The 26,042-nt window shown below is 40.3% G+C and overlaps 1 protein-coding gene across 1 annotated transcript in view; it reads right to left on the bottom strand.

Moving 5' to 3' along the window:
- LOC133563444 (CD44 antigen-like) overlaps positions 1–24,936 on the bottom strand; it is a 44,151-nt gene extending 19,215 nt beyond the window's left edge. The window contains exons 1-2 of the mRNA XM_061917570.1: positions 24,632–24,936; positions 7,483–7,648 (exon numbers count right to left, since the gene is read on the bottom strand). Of these exons, the coding sequence (XP_061773554.1) occupies positions 7,483–7,648; positions 24,632–24,767 (302 nt within the window). The 5' untranslated portion in view covers positions 24,768–24,936. The remainder of the gene's footprint in view (positions 1–7,482; positions 7,649–24,631) is intronic.
- Between the last annotated feature and the right edge of the window lie 1,106 nt (positions 24,937–26,042).

Raw genomic sequence — 26,042 nt, 5'->3', positions numbered from 1 at the left:
TTAATGATGTTTCAGGTTTAAATTGCCGTACTGTTCAATTAACTTATTTTATATTAGGGGATCCCTACATTTTTGACTATTTTAACCGCTTCAAAATCATTTAAACTGCTGCACTGAGCTATCATGATCCTCATGTACTTTGTACATATTATTTTTTATTTATTTTTTTATATCCATGACTGAGTTGTCTTAGTGGAGTTGTTCAGAATGTGAGCTGTCTCTCAGGTAATTGTTACGCTTTAGATTGTAGTCAGCTGGAGGCGTGTCTTAATGAAATTAAACAATGGATGTCCGCTAACTTTTTGCAACTCAACGCCAAAAAAACGGAAATGCTGATTATCGGTCCTGCTAGACACCGAACTCTATTTAATAATACAACTCTAACATTTGACAACCAAACAATTAAACAAGGCGACACGGTAAAGAATCTGGGTATTATCTTTGACCCAACTCTCTCCTTTGAGGCACACATTAAAAGCGTTACTAAAACGGCCTTCTTTCATCTCCGTGATATCGCTAAAATTCGCTCCATTCTGTTCACTAAAGACGCTGAGATCATTATCCATGCGTTTGTTAAGTCTCGCCTCGACTACTGTAACGTATTATTTTCGGGTCTCCCCATGTCTAGCATTAAAAGATTACAGTTGGTACAAAATGCGGCTGCTAGACTTTTGACAAGAACAAGAAAGTTTGATCACATTACGCCTGTACTGGCTCACCTGCACTGGCTTCCTGTGCACTTAAGATGTGACTTTAAGGTTTTACTACTTACGTATAAAATACTACACGGTCTAGCTCCATCCTATCTTGCCGATTGTATTGTACCATATGTCCCGGCAAGAAATCTGCGTTCAAAGGACTCCGGCTTGTTAGTGATTCCCAAAGCCCAAAAAAAGTCTGCGGGCTATAGAGCGTTTTCCGTTCGGGCTCCAGTACTCTGGAATACCCTCCCGGTAACAGTTCGAGATGCCACCTCAGTAGAAGCATTTAAGTCTCACCTTAAAACTCATTTGTATACTCTAGCCTTTAAATAGACTCCCTTTTTAGACCAGTTGATCTGCCGTTTCTTTTCTTTTTCTTCTATGTCCCACTCTCCCTTGTGGAGGGGGTCCGGTCCGATCCGGTGGCCATGTACTGCTTGCCTGTGTATCGGCTGGGGACATTTCTGCGCTGCTGATCCGCCTCCACTTGGGATGGTTTCCTGCTGGCTCCGCTGTGAACGGGACTCTCGCTGCTGTGTTGGATCCGCTTTGGACTGGACTCTCGCGACTGTGTTGGATCCATTGTGGATTGAACTTTCACAGTATCATGTTAGACCCGCTCGACATCCATTGCTTTCCTCCTCTCTAAGGTTCTCATAGTCATTATTGTCACCGACGTCCCACTGGGTCATTATTGTGACCGATGTCCCACTGGGTGTGAGTTTTCCTTGCCCTTATGTGGGCCTACCGAGGATGTCGTGGTGGTTTGTGCAGCCCTTTGAGACACTAGTGATTTAGGGCTATATAAATAAACATTGATTGATTGATTGATTGAGATTCAGAGCAAAATTTTGGGTCAGAAGCCTTTCCACTGCTAGTTGGCATAGCAAATTGCAGAGTGAACGCAGTAAGATCTGACCAATACACCAGAACAAAATCCTTCACAACGTGACCGATTGTGTTGTCTGCAGCGAAATGAGTCCAAAACACCAGCAAATGATGTTAAAATAACATCTAAACGATCGACATTTATCTATGATAATATGAAAGAGCTGCTGATGGTGTGTTTGACTGCAAAGTAGTTATAAGGAGATATGATAGAAGGTAAATAATGTATATTATTTTTACTTTACATCATGGAACTACTGCAGTTGTTTATAGTACATTCCATTGCATACAACATTTCCTATTTTAGATTGTATGTTTATTTTTAAAAGGGATCTTGCATGTTACTATTGTGCTGTTTTTGGGAAGGCCAAATTCATTTCAATGGGCAACACTGTTTGGCAATGCAAGTTTTTCAAGGTACGAACTGCGTCACAGCACCAATGAAACTCGTATCTCGAGGTACTACTTTTCCCTATGTCATCTACCCTTGTGTTGCGTAACTCACCATTTCATTTTCATACAATTAAAAACGAGCGCAGTATAACATTTGTAAAAACTTGGCAACAGCCTTATGCATAGCTGTGGTTTGGTACAGCCTGTGACTAATTTAACAGCAACGGGGGAATGGTGCAATGGTCTCATTTTAACACAATGACACATATTCTTATGTCTGAGGAGCAAAACTCAAAGTGAAGGCAGAACAACAACAAAAAATGAACACTAAAACAGCAATCAAGAAACAATTAATGAAAAACCAAAAGGGACTTAACCTAAAGAGGGGAAGAAAATTAATTGACTGTAGAAAATTAACAGTTTTCACAATGGATGTTGCATTTAAAACACCCCAAATGGTAGTCTGACCAACCTCAGTCATCATAGAGGAAATCAAAAGGTTAACTCAGGTGGTTGCAATTCCGTATAAATTAATAAACTACTCATTATTTAATAATTAATTAAGTAATAATTAATTAATCATCAATATCTAATAAGGAGAGAAGAAGAAGCAGATAAATATTGCAATTGTCATTTTCTTCGACAGTAATCAGTTTGGGAGAGCACTACTCTGCCAACATCTACGCCCTCAGGATTTAAAATTACAGTGGGAATCTCAGTTTTTTGTTAGCAATCTGTTCCAAAAGGTTAGATAACGCACAAAAACCAAAGCACTTTTTCCCATAAGAATTCATTATTTAGTTTCAGATACCCAAAAAGTATCATCACAAAACACATTTTTTTTACAAAATGAATTATAGTTTTAACTACTATGTGAAATACTTTACATGAACAACATTAATATATGAACATTTAATATTACTTTCACTAATATTGACGATTCTCATTGGCAAAGGCGGTAACAAGTGAGACCTTTGTTACGAGTTTCTTTCTCAAATTTAAGTAGTGTTTCTTGCCTTCCTTATCGGAGTGCTGCAACTTTATTTGGCCTGACGGTGGCACAGGGACTGAGTCACCAACGTATGGGATTCGGGTACTCGATTCAGCAGGATGATTTGCAGGCAAACAGACAAGTTTGTATTGTTACAAAACTTTGGAACTACTATACAGTAGGGGTGTCCCGATCTGATATTGATATCGGTCCAATACAAGCAAAATGATGTGTGCAGGGGGGGGCGTGGCCTGCGGGCCTGCAGCGAAGCGGGGTGTGCCAGGACCAACTTCGAAATCAGCGACAGGTGCGTAGAAGGCCCACCTGGGCCTAGTTATCTAATCACCTGTCGCTCTGTTAAAAGGCAACAGCCGGGACGAGAGAGTTGTTGGAGCTGGGGCGAGAGCACGAGCAAGAGCAAGAGCGACAAGAGGACACTTGCTGGAAAGCAAACGGCTGCACAACCATAAGTGAAAACTCTATTGTAATCCTGATCCAGGCTCTTATGGCGATGCTTGGTGGTCTGGAGGACCCAAGGGAGGGCAACTTCACAGATGATATCTGATAAGGGCTTGCATCGACAATCTTTGATGTAAGCTCCCATAAAAGCAGTCTTGTTTACTCGACAGCCAATTAAAATCTAAATTTACTTTAATATTTACAAATTTTGTATTTTCGTGAAGTTATCTTCAAAAGTAAACACACGCAACTAAAGCACACAAGCAAGGCATATGTTAAAAGTGTCCCTAACTGAGCAATATTGCAGTTTAAAACACCACATGTGTCTATATATACAAGTAATACATCATTATAGTTGCATATTACCTACAGATACAACGTTTCCAAGGCAGAAGCTTATGAGAAAGTATCCACAAACAATCGTGTCTGGATCATTCAACTTATTTCGCCATGAGAGTTAACTTAAATAATAATTGTGACCATCAAGTGCCGGGAAAAAAAAGTATTTAATTAAAGACTAATAAAGCATAAGCAAAAGTTTTACCGGATTATAAGACTGGAGACGAACACCCTTTTACAAACTATAGACCCGTTTTTTTACTTCCAAAATTTTGTAAAATTACTGAAAAAGTAGTAAACAACCAATTAGACGAATCCAATAAATAAAAGTGAAACAGAGCTAACATTTCATAATCAATGGTATTAATCAAAATAACGGAAAGGATTACCAATTCAATAGATTGTAAACAGAATCTGAAAAGTTGTATGGAGACACCTCTACTACAAACCCCATTTCCATATGAGTTGGGAAATTGTGTTAGATGTAAATATAAACGGAATACAATTATTTGCAAATCCTTTTCAACCAATATTCAGTTGAATATGCTACAAAGACAAGATATTTCATGTTCAAACTCAAACTTGTTTTTTTTTTTTTCAAATAAAAATTAACTTAGAATTTCATGGCTGCAACATGTGCCAAAGTAGTTGGGAAAGGGCATGTTCACCACTGTGTTACATAACCTTTTCTTTTAACAACACTCTATAAACGTTTGGGAACTGAGGAAACTAATTGTTGGAGCTTTCAAAGTGGAATTCTTTCTCATTCTTGTTTTATGTAGAGCTTCAGTCGTTCAACAGGCCGGGGTCTCCGCTGTCGTATTTTACTCTTCATATTGCGCCACACATTTTCGATGGGAGACATGTCTGGACTGCAGGCGGGCCAGGAAAGTACCCGCACTCTTTTACTATGAAACCATAATGTTGTAACATGTGGCTTGGCATTGTGTTGCTGAAATAAGAAGGGGCGTCCATGATAACGTTGCTTGGATGACAACATATGTTGCTCCAAAACCTGTATGGACCATTCAATCATCAATCAATCAATGTTTATTTATATAGCCCCAAATCACAAATGTCTCAAAGGACTGCACAAATAATTACGACTACAACATCCTCGGAAGAACCCACAAAAGGGCAAGGAAAACTCACACCCAGTGGGCAGGGAGAATTCACATCCAGTGGGACGCCAGTGACAATGCTAACTATGAGAAACCTCAGATGTGGGCAACCCCCCCTTCTAGGGGACCGAAAGTAATGGATGTCGAGCGGGTCTAACATGATACTGTGAAAGTTCAATCCATAGTGGCTCCAACACAGCCGCGAGAGTTCAGTTCAAGCGGATCCAAGACAGCAGCGAGTGTCCCGTCCACAGGAAACCATCTCAAGCGGAGGCGGATCAGCAGCGTAGAGATGTCCCCAACCGATACACGGGCGAGCGGTCCATCCTGGGTCCCGACGAGCGGTCCAAGGGAGGGGGGGACATAGGAGAAAGAAAAGAAGCGGCAGATCAACTGGTCTAAAAAGGAGGTCTATTTAAAGGCTAGAGTATACAAATGAGTTTTAAGGTGAGACTTAAATGCTTCTACTGAGGTAGCATCTCGAACTGTTACCGGGAGGGCATTCCAGAGTACTGGAGCCCGAACGGAAAACGCTCTATAGCCCGCAGACTTTTTTTGGGCTCTACGAATCACTAATAAGCCGGAGTCTTTCAAACGCAGATTTCTTGCCGGGACATATGGTACAATACAATCGGCAACATAGGCTGGAGCTAGACCGTGTAGTATTTTATACGTAAGTAGTAAAACCTTAAAGTCACATCTTAAGTGCACAGGAAACCAGTGCAGGTGAGCCAGTACAGGCGTGATATGATCAAACTTTCTTGTTCTTGTCAAAAGTCTAGCAGCCGCATTTTGTACCAACTGTAATCTTTTAATGCTAGACATGGGGATACCCGAAAATAATACGTTACAGTAATCGAGACGAGACGTAACGAAAGGAGAGAGTTGGGTCGAAGATAATACCCAGATTTTTTACCGAGTCACCTTGTTTTATTATTTGGTTGTCAAATGTTAAAGTTGTATTATTAGATAGAGGTCGGTGTCTAGTAGGTCCGATAATCAACATTTCCGTTTTTTTGGCGTTAAGTTGCAAAAAATTAGCGGGCATCCATTGTTTAATTTTATTAAGACACGCTTCCAACTGACTACAGTCCGGCGTGTTGGTCAGCTTTAGGGGCATGTAGAGTTGGGTGTCATCAGCATAGCAGTGAAAGCTAATACCGTATTTGCGTATGACGTCACCCAGCGGCAGCATGTAGATGCTGAAGAGTACAGGGCCAAAGACCGAACCCTGGGGAACTCCACACGTTACCTTAACATAGTCCGAGGTCATACTGTTATGGGAGACGCACTGCATTAATGGTGTCTTCACAGATGTGTAAGTTACCCATGCCTTGGGCACTAATGCACCCCCATACCATCACAGATGCTGGCTTTTGAACTTTGCGCATAGAACAATCCGGATGGTTATTTTCCTCTTTCTTCCGGAGAACTCCCCGTCCACAATTTCCGAAAAACAATTTGAAACGTGGACTCGTCAGACCACAGAACACTTTTCCACTTTGCATCAGTCCATCTTAGATGAGCTCGGGCCCAAAGAAGCCGGCGGCGTTCCTGTGTGTTGTTGATAAATGGCTTTCGCTTTGCATAGTAGAGTTTTAACTTGCACTTACGGATGTAGCGACCAAATGTAGTCACTGACAGTGGTTTTATGAAGTGTTCCTGAGCCCATGTGGTGATATCCTTTACACACTGATGTCGGTTTTTGATGCAGTACCGCTTGAGGGATCAAAGGTCCGTAATATCATCGCTTATGTGCAGTGATTTCTCCAGATTCTCTGAACCTTTTGATTATTTTACGGACCATGGATGGTAAAATCCCTAAATTCCTTGCAATGGCTCGTTGAGAAATGTTGTTCTAAAACTGTTCGACAATTTGCTTACAAATTGGTGACCCTCACCCCATCCGTGTTTGTGAATTACTTAGCATTTCATGGAAGCTGCTTTTATGGGCAAGACACTTCACCCTTGCTCCTGATGGGTCCTGGTTAGCGCCTTGCATGGCAGCTCCCACCATCAGTGTGTGAATGTGTGTGTGAATGGGTGAATGTGGAAATACTGTCCAAGCGCTTTGGGCTCCTTAAAAAAAAGGGGGTGGAAAAGCGGTATACAAGTACAACCATTTACCATTTTTTTTTACCAAATCATGGCACCCACCGGTTCCCAATTAGCCTGCACACCTGTGGGATGTTCCAAATAAGTGTTTGATGAGCATTCCTCAACTTAATCAGTATTCATTGCCACCTTTCCCAACTTCTTTGTCACGTGTTGCTGGCATCAAATTCTAAATTTAATGATTATTTGTAAAAAAAAAAAAAAAAAGGTTTATCAGTTTGAACATCAAATATGTTGTCTTTGTAGCATATTCAACTGAATATGGGTTGAAAATGATTTGCAAATCATTGTATTCCGTTTATATTTACATCTAACACAATTTCCCAACTCATATGGAAACGGGGTTCGTAGTTGACATCCTGAATTATTGGAACATACAGTAGATTGAAACCACATGACTAAACACAAAGGCTGGTTACTGATTTGTTAGCCAGTAAAGACAATTTATATCAGCAGCAAAATAAAAAAAATGTACCTGCAGGTTTCCATTTTTTGATCAAATGCTTGTCTGACTTGGTCGTGTGTTGCCATGACGCTCTGCTCCTGCTCGCACACCTTTAAAGCGTTGTCAAAGGTCAGAAAATGACGAGCTTCTCCCTCGACAAGAAACACCCCGGCATAGCTGCAGCTGCGAGAATTGACTACGGGGAAAGAAGCAAAAAACAAAAGGAGTCACAGTTATTGTATTTAATAGACAGCAGCAACCCATTAACCATATTCTGTTTTATGTTGTTTGCGACATAATAAATAAATCTATGATATCACGGGAATGGCACTGACGGTGCCCTGTCATGCACCACGAGAACAATTGCACAAGCATTCAGTGCATAACAAGTAAAGAAGTGATTTGCTACAGACATGACATGTTCCATGGATTTACGCTTGCATTTGACATTAGAACAATGTTAGGCTGGGGAGAAGAACAAAAGAATATTTTGTCTACAGAACAGGGCCTCAGGGATAGACACACATGACAGAGCACTAAGATCATTTTTTTTATTCCCCTCCTTTCTAAGACACGGTTATAGTCGCTTGACTGTCAGAAGGCTAAATAGCTGAAGGGAAATTGACTGCAAAATTAAAAATGCAAAATAGTTCAAGCAAGTGAAGAAAGCAGAATGAGACCACATTGATCAATCTTTCCCAGTAAGCAAGTGGAAGTACAAGACGCACATATAATCATTTAACACACACAGTGTGATCTATCAAGACTAAAACTCAACTGCGAGCGCCACTTTCCATCCTTATTTGGGGGCGGTGTAGCTCGGTTGGTAGAGCGGCCGTGCCAACAACTTGAGGGTTGCAGGTTCGATCCCCGCTTCGGCCATCCTAGTCACTGCCGTTGTGCCCTTGGGCAAGACACTTTACCCACCTGCTCCCAGGGCCACCCACACTGGTTTAAATGTAACTTAGATATTGGGTTTCACTATGTAAAGCGCTTTGAGTCACTAGAGAAAAAGCGCTATATAAATATAATTCACTTCACTTCACTTATTTAGCACGTCAGAAAAGTGTTTTGCAAACTGACACAGTTACACAAACGTCTGTGAGAAAGGAGACAATTGCACAACAACTCTATTCTACAAATGTGTGTCAACATATATGGTCTTGTAAAAATGAAAAAAAAAATGTTTTAATGACATTTGTTTTTTCATGGTAAATGAACACCTTGACACTACAACCATATTCACATACTTCGTTCGACACGGTCACAGGAGGACTGAGGATCAAACCCGCAGCCTTTAGGTATACAGTATATGTACATCCAACCATCCACCCATCTTTTTCTGCTTATCCGAGGTCGGGTCGCGGGCGCAGCAGCCTAAGCAGGGTAGCCCGGACTTCCCTCTCCCCAGCCACTTCGTCCAGCTCCTCCCGGGGGATCCCGAGGCGTTCCCAGGCCAGCCGGGAGACATAGTCTTCCCAACGTGTCCTGGGTCTTCCCCGTGGCCTCCTACCGGTTGGACGTGCCCTAAACACCTCCCGAGGGAGGCGTTCTGGTGGCATCCTGACCAGATGCCCGAACCACCTCATCTGGCTCCTCTCGATGTGGAGGAGCAGCGGCTTTACTTTGAGCTCCTCCCGGATGATAGAGCTTCTCACCCTATCTCTAAGGGAGAGCCCCGCCACACGGCGGAGGAAACTCATTTCGGCCGCTTGTACCCGTGATCTTATCCTTTCGGTCATGACCCAAAGCTCATGACCATAGGTGAGGATGGGAACGTAGATCGACCAGTAAATTGAGAGCTTTGTCTTCCGGCTCAGCTCCTTCTTCACCACAACAGATCGATACAACGTCCGCATTACTGAAGACGCCGCACCGATCCGACTGTCGATCTCACGATCCACTCTTCCCCCACTCGTGAACAAGACTCCTAGGTACTTGAACTCCTCCACTTGGGGCAGGGTCTCCTCCCCAATCCGGAGATGGCACTCCACCCTTTTCCGGGAGAGAACCATGGACTCGGACTTGGAGGTGCTGTTTCTCATTCCGGTCGTTTCACACTCGGCTGCGAACCGATCCAGTGGGAGCTGAGGATCCCGGCCAGGTCTCTGCAAAAAGCAGAGACCTAATCTTGCGGCCACCAGACTGGAACCCCTCAACGCCTTGACTGCGCCTAGAAATTCTGTCCATAAAAGTTATGAACAGAATCGGTGACAAAGGGCAGCCTTGGCGGAGACCAACCCTAACGATCCACTCTTCCCTCACTCGTGAACAAGAATCCTAGGTACTTGAACTCCTCCACTTGGGGCAGGGTCTCCTCCCCAACCCGGAGATGGCACTCCACCCTTTTCCGGGAGAGAACCATGGACTCGGACTTGGAGGTGCTGATTCTCATTCCGGTCGTTTCACACTTGGCTGCGAACCGATCCAGTGGGAGCTGAAGATCCCGGCCAGGTCTCTGCAAAAAGCAGAGACCTAATCTTGCGGTCACCAAACCGGAACCCCTCAACGCCTTGACTGCGCCTAGAAATTCTGTCCATAAAAATTATGAACAGAATCGGTGACAAAGGGCAGCCTTGGCGGAGTCCAACCCTCACTGGAAATGTGTCCGACTTACTGCGGACCATTATATGGAACAGTATATGTACAGTACAGGCCAAAAGTTTGGACACACTTTCTCCCCATTCAATACGTTTTCTTTATTTTCATGACGATTTACCCTGTAGAAAGTCACTGAAAGCGTCTAAAATAATAAATGAACACATGTGGAGTTAGGTACTTAACAATAACAGGTGAAATAACTGAAAACAAAAGGGACAAGCGGTATAAAATGGATAGATGGATATTACAAAAACATCTTTGACTATGAAAACATGATCATTGCAATCGACATTTTGTGTTATTTATGCGTGAAACTGTTATCTAAACATGTTGCAGCTCCTCCTCTGAATGCAAGTGTTCCTAAAGCAGGAGTAGAAATTCTGTATTTTGACAAGATACAACATTTGGCAAAACACCAACACACAGTTGGCATTTTTTTTTATTATCATGAAATCATGTTTGTCCTTTTTGTGTTGAGCAGTTTAAAAAAGCAAAATGTTTAAAACACATGTATTTAAAGCAAATCAATTGTCCGTACATGGGGTTAAAACTTAAAAATGATCGGTCTAAGGTCCACTTAATAATAATGAAACATTTTATATATATATATATATATATATATGATGAATTCGGATTAATTTTGAGTTAACTATGAACAATGTGATTAATCGTGATTAAGTTTGACACCTTTAATTATTATGTATTGTGTAGGAAATGGCACTACTTAAATGTAAGAGTAACCTATTTGCGAAACTTATTGGTCGCAATTATACAGATCAATACAGCAATGGCATGAAAAGCAGAGGAGTTCAAAACATTGTGGAATTCCATTTTATTGACATCTCTATTTTTCATTGCTATTGTCTAAAGAATACCGTATTTTCCGGACCATAGGGCGCACCGGATTATTAGGCGCTCTGCCGATGAATGGTCTATTTTTGATCTTTTTTCATTTATCAGGTGTACCAGATTATAGGGCGCATTAAAGGATTCATCCATATATATATTTTTTTCTAAATTGAAAACACTTCCTTGTGGTCTACATAAGATGTGATGGTGGTTCTTTGGTCAAAATGTTGAATAAATTATGTTTTACGGATCATCTTCAAATCGCTATCTGACAGTCGCTTCCGGATGCGTTGTTTTGTGGGTGGTCTTATTTACGTGGCTCACCTTCGGCAGCGTCTTCTCCCCATCATCTTTGTTGTAGCGGTGTAGCGTGCAAGGACGGAAGTGGAAGACGTGGTAAAAGATGGAGCTAACTGTTTTAATGACCTTCTGACTTCACTTCAATCAATAACGGTGCAGCATCTCCTTATCCCGAAAAAACAACACTGGAAATATGTCCTGTGAAAAGCCGTCTCAACGGAACTCTCTAATAACTAAAGTTCTTTGGGTGAATAATATAAACACACTACACCGGTATGTTTTAGCGCTTTCATGGCGAGTTTACTGAAAGACATAAGTAAGAACTTTACACTAATTTATATAAGAAATGGCAATAGCTGAGGATGAATGTCCCATAACAAGAAGATAGAGAAAAAGAAGCTTATTGACTATTTTGTCGCCATGGACTACAAAGGCGGACTCACGCAATTTTTCAGGATTTATGCTGATCCCAAATACATATCAGGAAGTACCAGAAGTTAAGAGAAGTTGCTTTTCCATAATATTTCAAAACAAAACGGCAGATAATATTTCTTACCTTATACACACACCATAATAATACTCGTATATTGAAGCACAGTACAATCTATCAAGTGGTGCGGCTTCATAGATTACTTAAGTTTTACTAAAATGTTTTTGATGGATATTTGAGCGCCGTGTGTAATGTTCTATATTTTCAATGAAACATATGAAATGTTGGTGTTGTTTACTTGAGTCATATTGCCATCATAGTGCAGTCTACACGTATCTCTTATGTTTGACTGCCATCTACCGGTCACACTTATCATTACACCATGTACCAAATAAAATTGCTTCGAGGTTGGTAAGCAAAACCAGAATTATTCCGTACATTAGGCGCAACGGGTTATAAGTCGCACTGTCGAGTTTTTGAGGTTAAGAAAAGGATTTTAAGTGCGCCTTATAATCCGGAAAATATGGTAACCGTTAAATTTGATCAACCAACATCTGATCAAAGAAATTAACACAAATGTCACATTAGCGGGACGTCAGGGCCAGTAAAGACACTTTTAGAAGCACTAAACCTAAAATCACAACTTATGTATATTGTTGCGTCCCGGAAGAGTTAGTGCTGCAAGGGGTTCTGGGTATTTGTTCTGTTGTGTTTATGTTGCGTTACGGTGCGGATGTTCTCCCGAAATGTGTTTTTCATTCTTGTTTGGTGTGGGTTCACAGTGTGGCGCATATTTGTAACAGTGTTAAAGTTGTTTATACGGCCACCCTCAGTGTGACCTGTATGGCTGTTGACCAAGCATGCCTTGCTTTGCTTGTGTGTGTGAAAAGCCGTAGATATGTGATATGTGTTTGGGCCGGCACGCAAAGGCAGTGCCTTTAAGGTTTAATGGCGCTCTGTACTTCTCCCTGCGTCGGTGTACGACTCCGTACAGCGGCGTTTTTAAATGTTTACTCTTTGAAACCGATACCGATAATTTCTGATATTACATTTTAAAGCATTTATCGGCCGATAATATCTGTAGTTTTCATCCCAATTTGCGAAATGCCACGTCTAGTTATATTCCGTGGTATAAAAAGGTGAATTAGGTCACCAAGGAAGGCCCACTTCACTGTATTTCACTATTATATTTGAGGTTCTGAGGACAAATACTCTGGCCTATAAAGAAAAAAACAATATGTTACTGTATGTTTGAATGATGTTGTACCGTGTATTCATTCATTCATTCATTGCTGGTCATTTTGCTCCAGTCCTCACATAAAGTCACATGCTATGAAACAAAAGGCCAGTTGTTCTGCTGCTTCAGGGTTAAAAAGGAAGTACGTCGTTGAGGAACTAACTGTACACATTCTACTGGTTGCGTCATAAATTTGTCCCTCGTATTTCAACATGTATGCATACAAAAAAAATAACAAGGAAAAATTGTGAAAGCAAACAACTTCATGATTAGGACAATTGTAAAATTGTAAGTACTAGTGTTTTATATATATTCATTGTATAAGGTTTACTTGGCAGTTAATCTGTCACCTATTGAGTAAATTGCCCTACCGCACTGGAAGCGGTGGTTGAGGCCACTGCGGTTAGGGGAAGTTGGGCAACAAGCGCTAATGCCAAGAGCGTTTCTGCGACGTGCGGCAGTTTCTTTAGCTCTTTCACACATCCACCCACAATCACACCTGACAGGACCTTAACACATGGTGCCACATGGCGCGGTTTTCCTCCAAAAGTGAGAGCAAAAAAAACACCAACGCGGTATCTGCGGGCCTTGCAAAACTCGCCAGGAGGTTCAAAGAGTGCAAAAAAAAAAAAATGGCCAAAAAGGGGATGCATTTGTATGCGGAGGGATAAGTCACCGGGGTCTTTGTGGAGCCACAAAGCCTAACATCTTGAGGCAGTGACTGCTCCAAAGCTTTTGGTGTCGCCTCATGGAGATGGAACGAAGGAGACTGCAAATTATGGATGTCTACAGCCTAAAAGACAGACATCTTTACAGGAATAAAACTAAACTTTTACTTGGATTTCTCCCTAATTGTTCCTATTATTATGGCAGGTTGTGTGCTTGCTGGGATTTGTTTGTGAACAATATAGCGCAAAAGTTAAAGTACCACTGAGAGTCTCACACACACATTAGGTATGGTGATATTACCCTCTGCATTTGACCCGTCCCCATGTTCCACCCCCTGGGAGGTGAGGGGGGCAGTGAGCAGCAGCGGTGGCCACGCTCGGGAATCAATTTGGTGATGTAACCCCCCAATTCCGACCCTTGATGCTGAGTGCCAAGCAGGGAGGTAATGGGTCCCATTTTTATAGTGAATTAAAGGCCTACTGAAATGAGATTTTCTTATTCAAACGAGGATAGCAGGTCCATTCTATGTGTCATACTTGATCATTTCGGGATATTGCCATATTTTTGCTGAAATTATTTAGTAGAGAACATCGACAATAAAGTTCGCAACTTTTGGTCGCTAATAAAAAAGCCTTGCCTTTACCGGAAGTCGCAGACGACGACGTCACCGGTGTGAGGGTTCCTCACGTCCTCACATTTTTTATAATGGGAGCCTCCAGCAGCAAGAGCTAATCGGACCGAGAAAACGACAATTTACCCATTAATTTGAGCGAGGATGAAAGATTTGTGGATGATGATATTGATAGCAAAGGACTATAAGCAAGAGTTCATCCTCCGTATACTCAGCTTCAAATATATAAGGTTGTGATTTCTCATTTGTCCGAAAATAGTCGTCTTTGTTGTCTGTTACCAAGTCTGCAACGATAACAACACACTCACGTTTGTTTTTGGAAGTAGTAACACGCGTTTGTTGCCAGAAGTCGGAAGTGCGCTGCTATGGAAAGGCAAAGACCGTGAGGAAGCAGGGTCTTAAAAACACCCGTGACCCACACCACAGACTTCATAGTGAAATTGTGTTGATGCCGAAAGGTTAATGGTACAGAACAGCAACATGCAAACTCAACAAGTATAGATTACCCTTTGTCCCACTGGCCATCAAAGCACTTAACACGAGAAAACTACAAGTGGTACTGTAATAACCGGATGCAAAAATAAGGAGTGCAAAATTGGGATAGTTCAATACGGGGGATTGTAATGTGTTATCTCATGACTAACTGATATACCTGCACACTGTTGTCACTGTATGTATGTATGTATGTACGTATGTACGTATGTTTTTATGGATGTATGTATGTATTTACGTATGTTTTATGTATGTATGTATGAATGTATGGAAATATGTATGTATGTATGTATGTATGTATGTACGTATGTATGTATTTACGTATGTTTTTATGTATGTATGTATGTATTTACGTATGTTTTATGTATGTATGTATGTATGTATGTATGTATGTATGTATGTATGTATGCATGTATGTATGTATGTATATATTTATGTATGTATGTATGTATATATGTATGTATGTATGTATGTACAGTATGTATGTATATATGTATGTATGTATGTATATATGTATGTATGTATGTATGTATGTATGTATATATGTATGTATGTATGTATGTATGTATGAGGCTGTGTCTTGATGTCCAAGACAAAGTTCTCCTCTGAGGCAATAAAGCTAATTATTATTATTAAATAAATGCGCTGAGGAAAGAAGTTCTGGTCATACATAAAATGACCAAAATTCGGTAAATATTGTACATATTACATATTGTTATGAACTTGTCCGTCACTACAATATATGAAGACTTGCAGTGTGTATATAAAACGTTGTAGGGTTTTGAAGTTGTTCGAGAGGGCTTGAAGGCTACAACGGTGACGCCCATTAGCTGCATTTTACAAGTTTTTTTTTTAATCATATTTAAAATTGTTAAATACAAAACAGATATGTGTGTTCTGTCTCTCATAATGATTGTGAAAATGGGGAAAATTACCCCCAAAAAGTGCAGTTCTCCTTTAAAGAAATGTAAAAAAAAGGATACAACAAGTGATCCGTCTCGATTAAGGATTTCTTAGAGGGATTCTTTAATATTGGGAGAGGTCTGCGCTCTTTCAGTGATTTTCTGCAAACAAATTAGCCCATGCATGCAAAGTCACCAACACTAACGGTAACGAAAACAGAAACACAAACATGGTGTGATTATCTCAGTTCTGGACACAACCAGTATGCCAAGTACCTACATGTTGAGATTAACACATAAACATTCTTTTTTTTTTTTTATCTGAACAACACGAGTATTCTCTTTTTAGCTCGCATTCTATCGATAACATCCGAATTAGAGTCTGAGGAGGAATGTTACGCTCAAACAGACACATTCTTGTTCACGCCAACATCGGTTTTCTATGGTAAAGAACCAGACCTTGTGACGTTTAGCGTCACTCCAACAGCGCGCCACTATCTCTCATCATCACACCTCGGTGAAACCGCTCTGTCAGCAGCCATGTCCTGCCACTCACAACAAAGAGGTGAAATGTGAGATCTGTGTGCAAATACATTTGCTGCGCACACACACACACGCGCGCGCACACACACACACACACACACACACACACACAAACACACACAGCATCCACTGAAGGTCACAGGAAGGACTGGTATTCCCACCTATTTCATACACATATAATGTGTTCATGATAAATAGTTACAGTCCACACTAGGACGCATCATGAAACTGGAGTGACAGTATCATAAGTAGTGTTTGATGAGACACAGACCGGGTTAATTAATGAACATATCAGTAAAGAACATTTGATGTAATTACATTTATAAATCTGTGAAAGTCAGTTGGAATATAGGCCACTTGATGTGAAGCATGATTCATGGAATTCCATTTCTACTTACTTAAATTCAAATGGAAATTATACTTCCGGTTTGCAACCTCAATCAATCAATCAATGTTTACTTATATAGCCCTAAATCACTAGTGTCTCAAAGGGCTTCACAAACCACTACGACATCCTCGGTAGGCCCACATAAGGGCAAGGAAAACTCACACCCAGTGGGACGTCGGTGACAATGATGACTATGAGAACCTTGGAGAGGAGGAAAGCAATGGATGTCGAGCGGGTCTAACATGATACTGTGAAAGTTCAATCCATAATGGATCCAACACAGTCGCGAGAGACCAGTCCAAAGCGGATCCAACACAGCAGCGAGACTCCCGTTCACAGCGGAGCCAGCAGGAAAACATCCCAAGCGGAGGCGGATCAGCAGCGCAGAGATGTCCCCAGCCGATACACAGGCAAGCAGTACATGGCCACCGGATCGGACCGCCTCAATTCAAATCCAATTCAAAGTCATATTCATAGAATTGAATTAGACTTTTGGAGATATTTTGAATTCAGATTGAAAATTTAGGGCTACATCTGTCGATTATTTTAGTAAATGAGTAAACTACTGATTATTTTGTCCGTTTCACCAAGTAATTTTATAAAACAAATCCTGTAGCCTCTTTGCATATTAAAGGAGGAAAACATTCTGCTTGCCATACCCTTCATTTATTCTTCTTAACAATGCAAATCATCAACATTGGAATTGCACTTTTAATGGGTGCATTAGTGTTGTGCATTACCAATATTTTGGTACCGGTACCAGTGTTATAGTGTGATGTTGTTGCGCTATATTATGAACGAGACAGGGTGTTATGTTTTATTTTGAAGTATTGGTTTTATTTTGAAGAACCGGATGTCCGGTGCAGGAAGTGACTCTGCGGTTTTTTCGGATTTTTACTTCCTCTTCTATGGACTTTTGCTGATGAGGTAATAGTTCTTCATTGCTCCGTGTTTCTTGTGTAAATATTATTTCTAAACTTTCATAGAACTTTAAAAGTTAAAACATTAATGTTGCACAATTTTGTTAAGTAAAGATTAGAGCGTCGAATGTTTGAAATGTTTGATCATAATTACACATGGTATTTACCTAGGTATCACTCCGCCAGAAAAGTAGAGACCTCTTTATGTGTTTGGTGTTTCCAAAACAGGTATGTGGATTTGTGTATTATTTTTTTTTTTTTGTGATAAAACGTTTTTGTTAATGTAATTTAAATTATTATTTTTGTATGAATTAATGTTGTTTATTTCCTCTTCTATCTGACTTTTGCTGATGAGGTATCACTCCGCCAGAAAAGTAGAGACCTGTTTGTGTTTCTTGTTTCCAAAACAGGTGGCCAATAAATAATGAAATGACGGAATGGCGGAGTGTCTCTTACTTAAAAAACTACACAACGCAGAATAAGACTCACTGCACCAGTACCAAAATTATTGCGATACTTTTTGGTACTTTTTGTTACTTTTCTAAATAAAAAAGTACCACAAAAAACTGCATTGATGGCTTTATTTTGACAAAAAATCTTAGGGTACATTAAACATATGTTTCTTATTGCAATTTAGTCTTTAAATAAAATAGTGAACATACAAGTCAACTTGTCTTTTAGTAGTAAGTGAACAATTGGCATATGCAGTAACATATTGTGTCATTTATCATTCTATTATTTTGTCAAAATTATTAAGGACAAGTGGTAGAAAATGAATTATCAATCTACTTGTTCATTTACTCTTTACATCTGCTTACTTTCTCTTTTAACATGTTCCATCTACACTTCTGTAAAAATGTAATTATCACTTATTCTTCTGTTGTTTTATACTTTACATTCGTTTTGGATGATACCACAAATTTGAGTATCAATCCGATACCAAGTAGTTACTGGATCATACATTGGTCATGTTCAAAGTCCTCATGTGTCCATGGACATATTTCCTGAGTTTATAAACATAATATTCGTTTAAAAAAACGAAAGAAGATGGTGTGATGCCAAAAAATATCATAATCATAGTAGTATCAACTAGATCCGTTCCTGTACTTGGTTTCATTACAGTAGATGTTAGGTGTAGATCCACCAATGGCGTTTGTTTACATTTTGACGCCGGTGAGCTACGGTGTGTAGTGAAACATGTTTAGATATTCCTCGTCCTGCAGGGATGATACTTGTAAGAAACTTACTTTATTTGTTGCCATGGAGGTGAGGATTAGTGATTTAGAAGTAGCTAAAACACTGCCGACTGGAGCAGGACTTTAGCCGCTAGCTAGCTAGAATGTCTTAAACATCTCTTTTGGTAGGTGTTTCAGTGTTATAACTTTACCTTTGTTTTTAAGCTTAAATACGTCCGTTCTCCCTTTTCTGTCTACACACTGTGTCTGCTTGTAAGGACTCTGTGATTGTGCGCTACCGAACATGCTCGTCTGTTCGTAAACCAGCAATTACAAGACGTGACGACCTGTACTTTTCAGAGGCGGCATAGTACTGAATATGATTCATTAGTATCGGGGTATGACAGTAATACCGGTATATTTTACAACCCTAGTGTGCATCAGTAAAAAAAAATATCCACTATTCACTGACACACCACCACTCTCTATTGCAGTGGCCGTGTGGAAACTATGTTGCGGGCAATCCATGCGTTCCGGATTTTATCTATTTTTATTTGTTACATTAAATTGGTTAATCAAAGCAACAACATATCATTTTAAATTTTTTTCTAAAAAATTAATTGATATGATGTATATATTGTTGCAGCCCTACACACAATGTGGTGGACAAAACCTGCAAGAATGAATATGATCCAATACAATTGCTGTATCATAAAGTATACATCAGCACTCTTAAATATGTATTACTTGAAATAGTACACATGTGGACGCAGGTGCAGCAGAGGTTGTTGTGGGTAAACAGCACGGCCCTAAACCTGTTAGCTCAGAATCAAACATCGGACAAAGTCTAGTTTTTGCCATCTGCTTCTCCATGCGAGTCTAAGCTTGTCGCACACATTAAACGTTATATGATATATTTGCATGTTTAATGGCATGGACTGTGCATGAGGTGCCTCCTTTTATACCCCAACACTTGCATTTATCAGCTTGAAATGTCTTGCTATTTTGAAAATGTGTTTGGAAGTCACCAAATTCATCAACAAGCTAACTCTGGAGAGAAAAAAAAATCCAAAACTTAATTTTCAGACTCGGACAGGGCTTTTTAAAGGGAACATTATCACCAGACCTATGTAAGCATCAATATACACCTTGATGTTGCAGGAAAAGGACCGTATATTTTTTTAACCGATTTCCGAACTCTAAATGGGTGAATTTTGGCGAATTAGAAGCCTTTCTATTATTCGCTCCCGGGGCGATGACGTCACAACTTAGGTAGTCAATCCGCCATTTTCTTAAACACATTACAAACATCGAGTCAAATCGGCTCTGTTATTTTCCATTTTTTCGACTGTTTTCCGTACCTTGGAGACATCATGCCTCGTCGGTGTGTTGTCGAAGGGTGTAACAACACGAACAGGGACGGATTCAAGTTGACTTACGTGGAGTGTGCATCGATTAGCACGGCATGCTAATCGATGCTAACATGCTATTTAGGCTTAGCTGTATATACATATTGCATCGTTATGCCTCATTTGTAGCTATATTTGCATCCAGCCTTTCCCTCCACCCACATTTAATGCCAAACAAACACTTACCAATCAACGGATTCAAGTTGCACCAGTGTCAAAAGATCCAAAAGTCCCTCTTCTGCACATTTTACCGGCGATGCTATGACAGACATGGCACAGAGATGTATGGATACCCAGCGACACTCAAAGCAGATGCATTTCCAACGATAAAGTCAACAAAATCACAAAGGTGAGTTTTGTTGATGTTATTGACTTATATGCTAATCAGACATATTTGGTCGCGGCATGACTGCCAGCTAATCGATACTAATATGCTATTTGGGATAGCTGTCTGTACAGTTGTAGCTATATTTGCATCCAGCCTTTCCCTCCACCCACATTTAATGCCAAACAAACACATACCAATCGACAGATTTAAGTTGCTCCTGAACATTTTACCGGCGATGCTACGACAGACATGGCACAGAGATGTATGGATACCCTGCGACAATCAATCGTTGGTTAGAAGGCGATCGCCAAATAACTTCAATAGCTATTCCCTCAATAGCTTCAGTTTCTTCTTCAATTTCGTTTTTGCTATCTGCCTCCATACTCCAACCATCCGTTTCAATACATGCGTAATCTGTTGAATCGCTTAAACCGCTGGAATCAGAGTCTGAATCCGAGCTAATGTCGCTATATGTTGTTGTGCTATCCGCCATGTTGGCATCACTAAATGATGTCACAGGAAAATGGACGATGGATTTAAAGATAACGAAAATCAGGCACTTTAAAGCCTTTTTGTGGGATATTCCATGATGGGTAAAATTTTGAAAAAAACTTTGAAAAATAAAATAAGCCACTGGGAGCTGATTTTTATTGGTTTTAACCCTTCTGAATTTATGATAATGTTCCCCTTTAACTAAATTGTTCTTGGAGCCACATTTCTAGAAAGCTAAGTACCGCATTGCAAAAACTGAAATCTAGGTCAGATTAAATATATCAAATAAAGGTGATATTTGCTTATTTTCTGTCTGATAAGATAATTCTTCTCACTAAGCAGATTTTATGTTAGTGTTTTACTTGTTTTAAGGGTTTTGGTCCCAAATGATCTCAGTAAGATATTACAGTTTGTAGCTGGGATTTGATTACCTATATTGAGTAAAACATGCTTGAAACTAGAATATCAACTGATGCAAAGTTGTCATTAACACACACAAGTATAAATCTACTTTTTTTAAAGTAATAATTTCTTATTGAAGCAGGAAAAAAAAAAAAATCATGATGCCGAGCACATACCTTTATGTGAAGATAATGGCATTAGCATTTACTTAATTTAAGAGTATTTTTTTAACATAATGAGCAAAAAGGTCTCTTTTTTTTCTACCAAGAAAAGTGCACTTGTTTTTAGTGAGAATATACTTATTTTAAGGTATTTTTGGGTTCATTGAGGTTCAGATAATTTTACTTGTTTTGGAAAGTCTTGATAAGCTGAATTTTCTTGTTCTATTGGCAGATAATGATGCTTAGTTCAAATGAAATACCCCAATTTTTTATTTTTTTTTCTTGTCTTTGAATACTGACTTTTTGCAGTGTGGAGTGTCAGACTACTCCCATCACTATTATTGTTATATGATCGGTCCGCCCAGGACTTCACAATGTCTCACTCGCAAACCATTCACACATATTCACAAACTGTTTAATCAAAATAATAATGCTTTTTTGCATTGGCGAAGCAGGACCAACACCTTTTTCGTCAAACGCCACAATTCTTGTCCACCGCATATTTTAGCCCTACTTCCTGTTTGTGTCTACGGTCCTAAGCCTTCTGGGTAATGGAGTGTATAAACATTTAGCAACACACCTTTCAAGTGTAAAACATACAAAGAGAATGTCTCCAAATTTAAGAGTTATTTAAATCAAAGGTCCTAAACGAATTGAATCTATCATTATTAATAATTATTCCTGGTTGGCACTGTGGCGTCCTACTCTGTTCATCAGTCCTTGAACGCACAGTAAAATCACCTCTGTCTTGTATTTTAAGAACAATCACTCTGTTCTAAAAGAGCACAGCTTGTAGGTTCAGTGTGCACAATTGAATGGTTAATTTGCTCAGACATAAATGGATTGGGGTATTACCTTTTAAATGGAGAAAGACGTAAATGTCTCTTGTTTTCAAGTTGGCATTTAAGATAGCTAGCTGGCACCAGCGGGTTCGTGAGTTTATCAAAGTACAGTGATCAATCACAGTTTTTCGAGAATGTTTACTTAAAACTATAAAACTAACCGTTGGGAGTTTTGTAGCAGCTATCATTATTAATGTTTATTATTACATCCCTATCTGCTAGCCTGTCAGCCAGGTGACTACAAATAAATTAGCCAGAGGAGATCGGTATTGAAAGGCAGTACTGTTTTTTTCCGGACCATAGGGCGCACCGGATTATAAGGCGCACTGCCGATGAGCGGGTCTAGTCAGGTTTATTTTTATACAAATGGCGCACTCCACAGGATTATATGGTGCATTAAAGGGGTCATTTTTTTTTTTTTTCTAAATTTAAAATACTTTCTTGTGGTATACATAAAATGTAATGGTGGTTCTTGGTCAAAATGTTGCATAGATAAACTTTTACAGATCATCTTCAAGTCGATTTCTGACAGTCGCTTCAGGATGCGCCGTTTTGTGGGCGGTCTTATTTACGTGGCTCACCTTCAGCAGCGGCTTTTCTCCGTCATATTTTTCGTAGCGGTGTAGCGTGCAAGGACGGAAGTGGAAGAAGTGTAAAAAGATGGAGCTAACTGTTTGAATGACATTCAGACTTTACTTAAATCAATAATGGAGCAGCATCTCCTCATCCGTGGCTCACTAGTGCAATAACAAGGCCGGAAATGTGTCCCGTCAAAAACCATCCAATCGGAACTCTAATAACTAAAGTTCCTTGGGGGAATAATGTATACTCACCACACCAGTATGTTTTCGTGCTTTCATGGCGAGTTTACTGACAGATATAAGTAAGAACTTTACACTACTTTATATTAGAAATGGCAATAGCGAAGGATGAATTTCCCATAACAAGAAGATAGAGGGAAAAGAAGAAGCTTATCAACTGTGGTGTCGCCACAGACTACAAAGGCGAATGCGCGGAAATTTCCAGAACTTATGCAGATCCCAATTATAAATTAACAGGTACTACAAGGTAAAAAAAAAATGCTTTTGCAAATATATTGCGAAAAAAAATCCCAGATGGTCTGTCTTACGTTATACACACACCATAATAACACTCGTATGTTGAAGCACAACACAATCCATCAAGCGGTGCGGCTTCATAGCTTACCAAAGTCGTACTAAAACATTTTGATGGATTTTTGAGCGCCGTGTGTAATGTTCTATATTTTCAATGGAAGATATACAATTTTGGTGTTGTTTACCTTGGTCATATTGCAGTCCACACATATCTCTTATGTGTGACTGCGATCATATGGCAGTCTCCACATATCTCTTATGTGTGGCTGCCATCTACTGGTCACACTTATCATTTATAAAATAGCTTCGAGGTCGGTAAGCACAAGCAAAATGATTCCGTACATAAAACGCACTGTCGAGTTTTGAGAAAATGAAAGAATTTTAAGAGCGTTCTATAGTCCGAAAAATACAGTAATCTGTAATGGCGATATCACATTCTTTTTCAAGAAAATTATCCAATACCGATCGATCGGCACATCCCTAATATAATGCATTTGATCCATGGAAAAGCACATGAAACCATGCTGCTAAACATAGTGGATCTACAGAAATTGGAGATTCCTTGACAACCGAATCCTTTCTCCTGACCATTTATGATATACAGTACTTGAGCCCACAGCCATGATGTTCAAAAGACCGTGTCCTGGGTTGGAGATGAGACACAAAAGCTTGCAAGTCTCGTTAAAGCAAACTGTCTTGGAGCAACCTCTCATTTTCCTTCAAATAAGTGCTCCTTGGAGAGTTCTGTGGAGTCTGTGCTTGACAACCACCTCCTCCGGGAACCCAGCCTGTTTGATTCCGCGGCAACTTCACCTACAGACACGTATCGCTCGGGGCAACCAATGCAGTCAAAAACCTCAGCGCAAGAGCACATGTCATAGAGAAGAAGAGTGACATTGGCGGGGAGGAGTAATGCTTGGAGAGAAAAAAAAAAGAAAAAGATTTCTGCATGAGGATAACAAAGCTTATATGAAAGCTACATTTGACATCTATGTTGAATTGAACAATTCTGCTGCCTTGCACATGGACGTGTTAGACGCAGACTCAGCAAAAAAGCATTTTCTTTGTGTCTGTCGGGAGTCTGCCAGACATGAGGCTGTCTGTACCGGTTTGTAAACCCCCCCCTCCACATCCACACACACACATGCTTGTGCTCGCGGGCATCCTTTCATTCATTAATTCATTCATTCATTCAGCAGACTTTCATTTTGACTAAAGATTTTGCTGTGTGCCTGGCAAAATGAACACATGATCTCAAACAAAGGGCGCCGGACGAAGGCATGGTCTCCTCACCTTGAAGTTGCTCTGACCTGCAGGAGGCCAGGAGTCCTAAGGTGACCCCCAAGAGAAGAGTCCACATCTTGGGTAAACCTTGTCTGGAGATGGATGGAAGGTTAAGGTGTGTCTGATTCTTCCTTCCTTCAGCCATGAGAGCGCTTCTTGTGTGAAAAGGAAACTGATGTGTGTGTGTGTGAGTGAGTGAGTTGGCAGCTGCAGAGAACTCAGACTTTGCAAACTTTTCTATTCGGTCTAGAATGCACAGCAGCTGTCGTCACCCACGCAAGACAAGAAGAGGAAGAGCGCTTCATGAGAGCACACACCCCTCTTGCCTCTCCCACATTCGCTCCACCTCTCTCTGCCGGCACCGTTTGAATAAATGGAGGTGATCGCTCCCTCCTTCCTCTTTTCAGACGGCGACTGTTTGAGTGTGCCCATCTGGTCTTTTGTTCGCTCATCACTTCATTTTGAATTCATCCCATTTTCTTGCCTACTGTATGCGTCTTCAGCGTGAGCCATTTCACTGACACACTCTTCATTCAGGAGATGTTACGACTACCGATGGACAAGAGTATCGGGACACTTATTATACAATCAATCCGGGAGCAAGATTGTCGATAAGAGCCTTAATTCTGCATATTAGCAGACTAAGACACTTTGGAGTATTCCAAGCTCCTTACTTTGTGGCAACATTTTGTAAAATGGAAACAGGGGTGTCAAACTCATTTAAGCCCAGGGGCCACAAAGAGGAGAATATACTCCCAAGTAGGTAAAATCACGGAATGATAACTTAAAAGTATAGACAACTTCAGATTGTTTTCTTTGTTTAAAGGGGAACATTATCACCAGACCTATGTAAGCGTCAATATATACCTTGATGTTGGAGAAAAAAGACCATATATATTTTTTTAACCAATTTCCGAACTCTAAATGGGTGAATTTTGGCGAAGTAAACGCCTTTCTGTTTATCGCTCTCTTTGCGACGACGTCAGAACGTGACATCAAATCGGTCGTCAACGTCATGTATCCCTACCACATCGAGTCAAATCAGCTCTTTTATTTTCCGTTTTTTGGACTGTTTTCCGTACCTGGGAGACATCATGGCTCGTCGGTGTGTTGTCCGAGGGTGTAACAACAGATCATGGACGGATTCAAGTTGATTTACGTAGAATGTGCATCAAATAGCACGGCATGCTAATCGATGCTAACATGCTATTTAGGCTAGCTGTGTGCATTATGCCACATTTGTAGCTATATTTACATCCAGCCTTTCCCTCCATCCACATTTACTGCCAAAAAAAACACTTACCAATCGACGGATTTAAGTTGCTCCAGTGTCAAGAGATGCGAAAGTCCCTCGTTTGGTTTTTACCGGCGATACTACGACAGAGATGGCACAGAGATGACAAGAATGTCTGGATATCCT

This window comes from Nerophis ophidion, linkage group LG12, assembly GCF_033978795.1.
Source record: "Nerophis ophidion isolate RoL-2023_Sa linkage group LG12, RoL_Noph_v1.0, whole genome shotgun sequence".
NCBI classification, from domain to species: domain Eukaryota; kingdom Metazoa; phylum Chordata; class Actinopteri; order Syngnathiformes; family Syngnathidae; genus Nerophis; species Nerophis ophidion.
The sequence above is the reverse complement of the archived record's forward strand: the minus strand, read 5'-3'. Positions and strand labels throughout refer to the sequence as shown.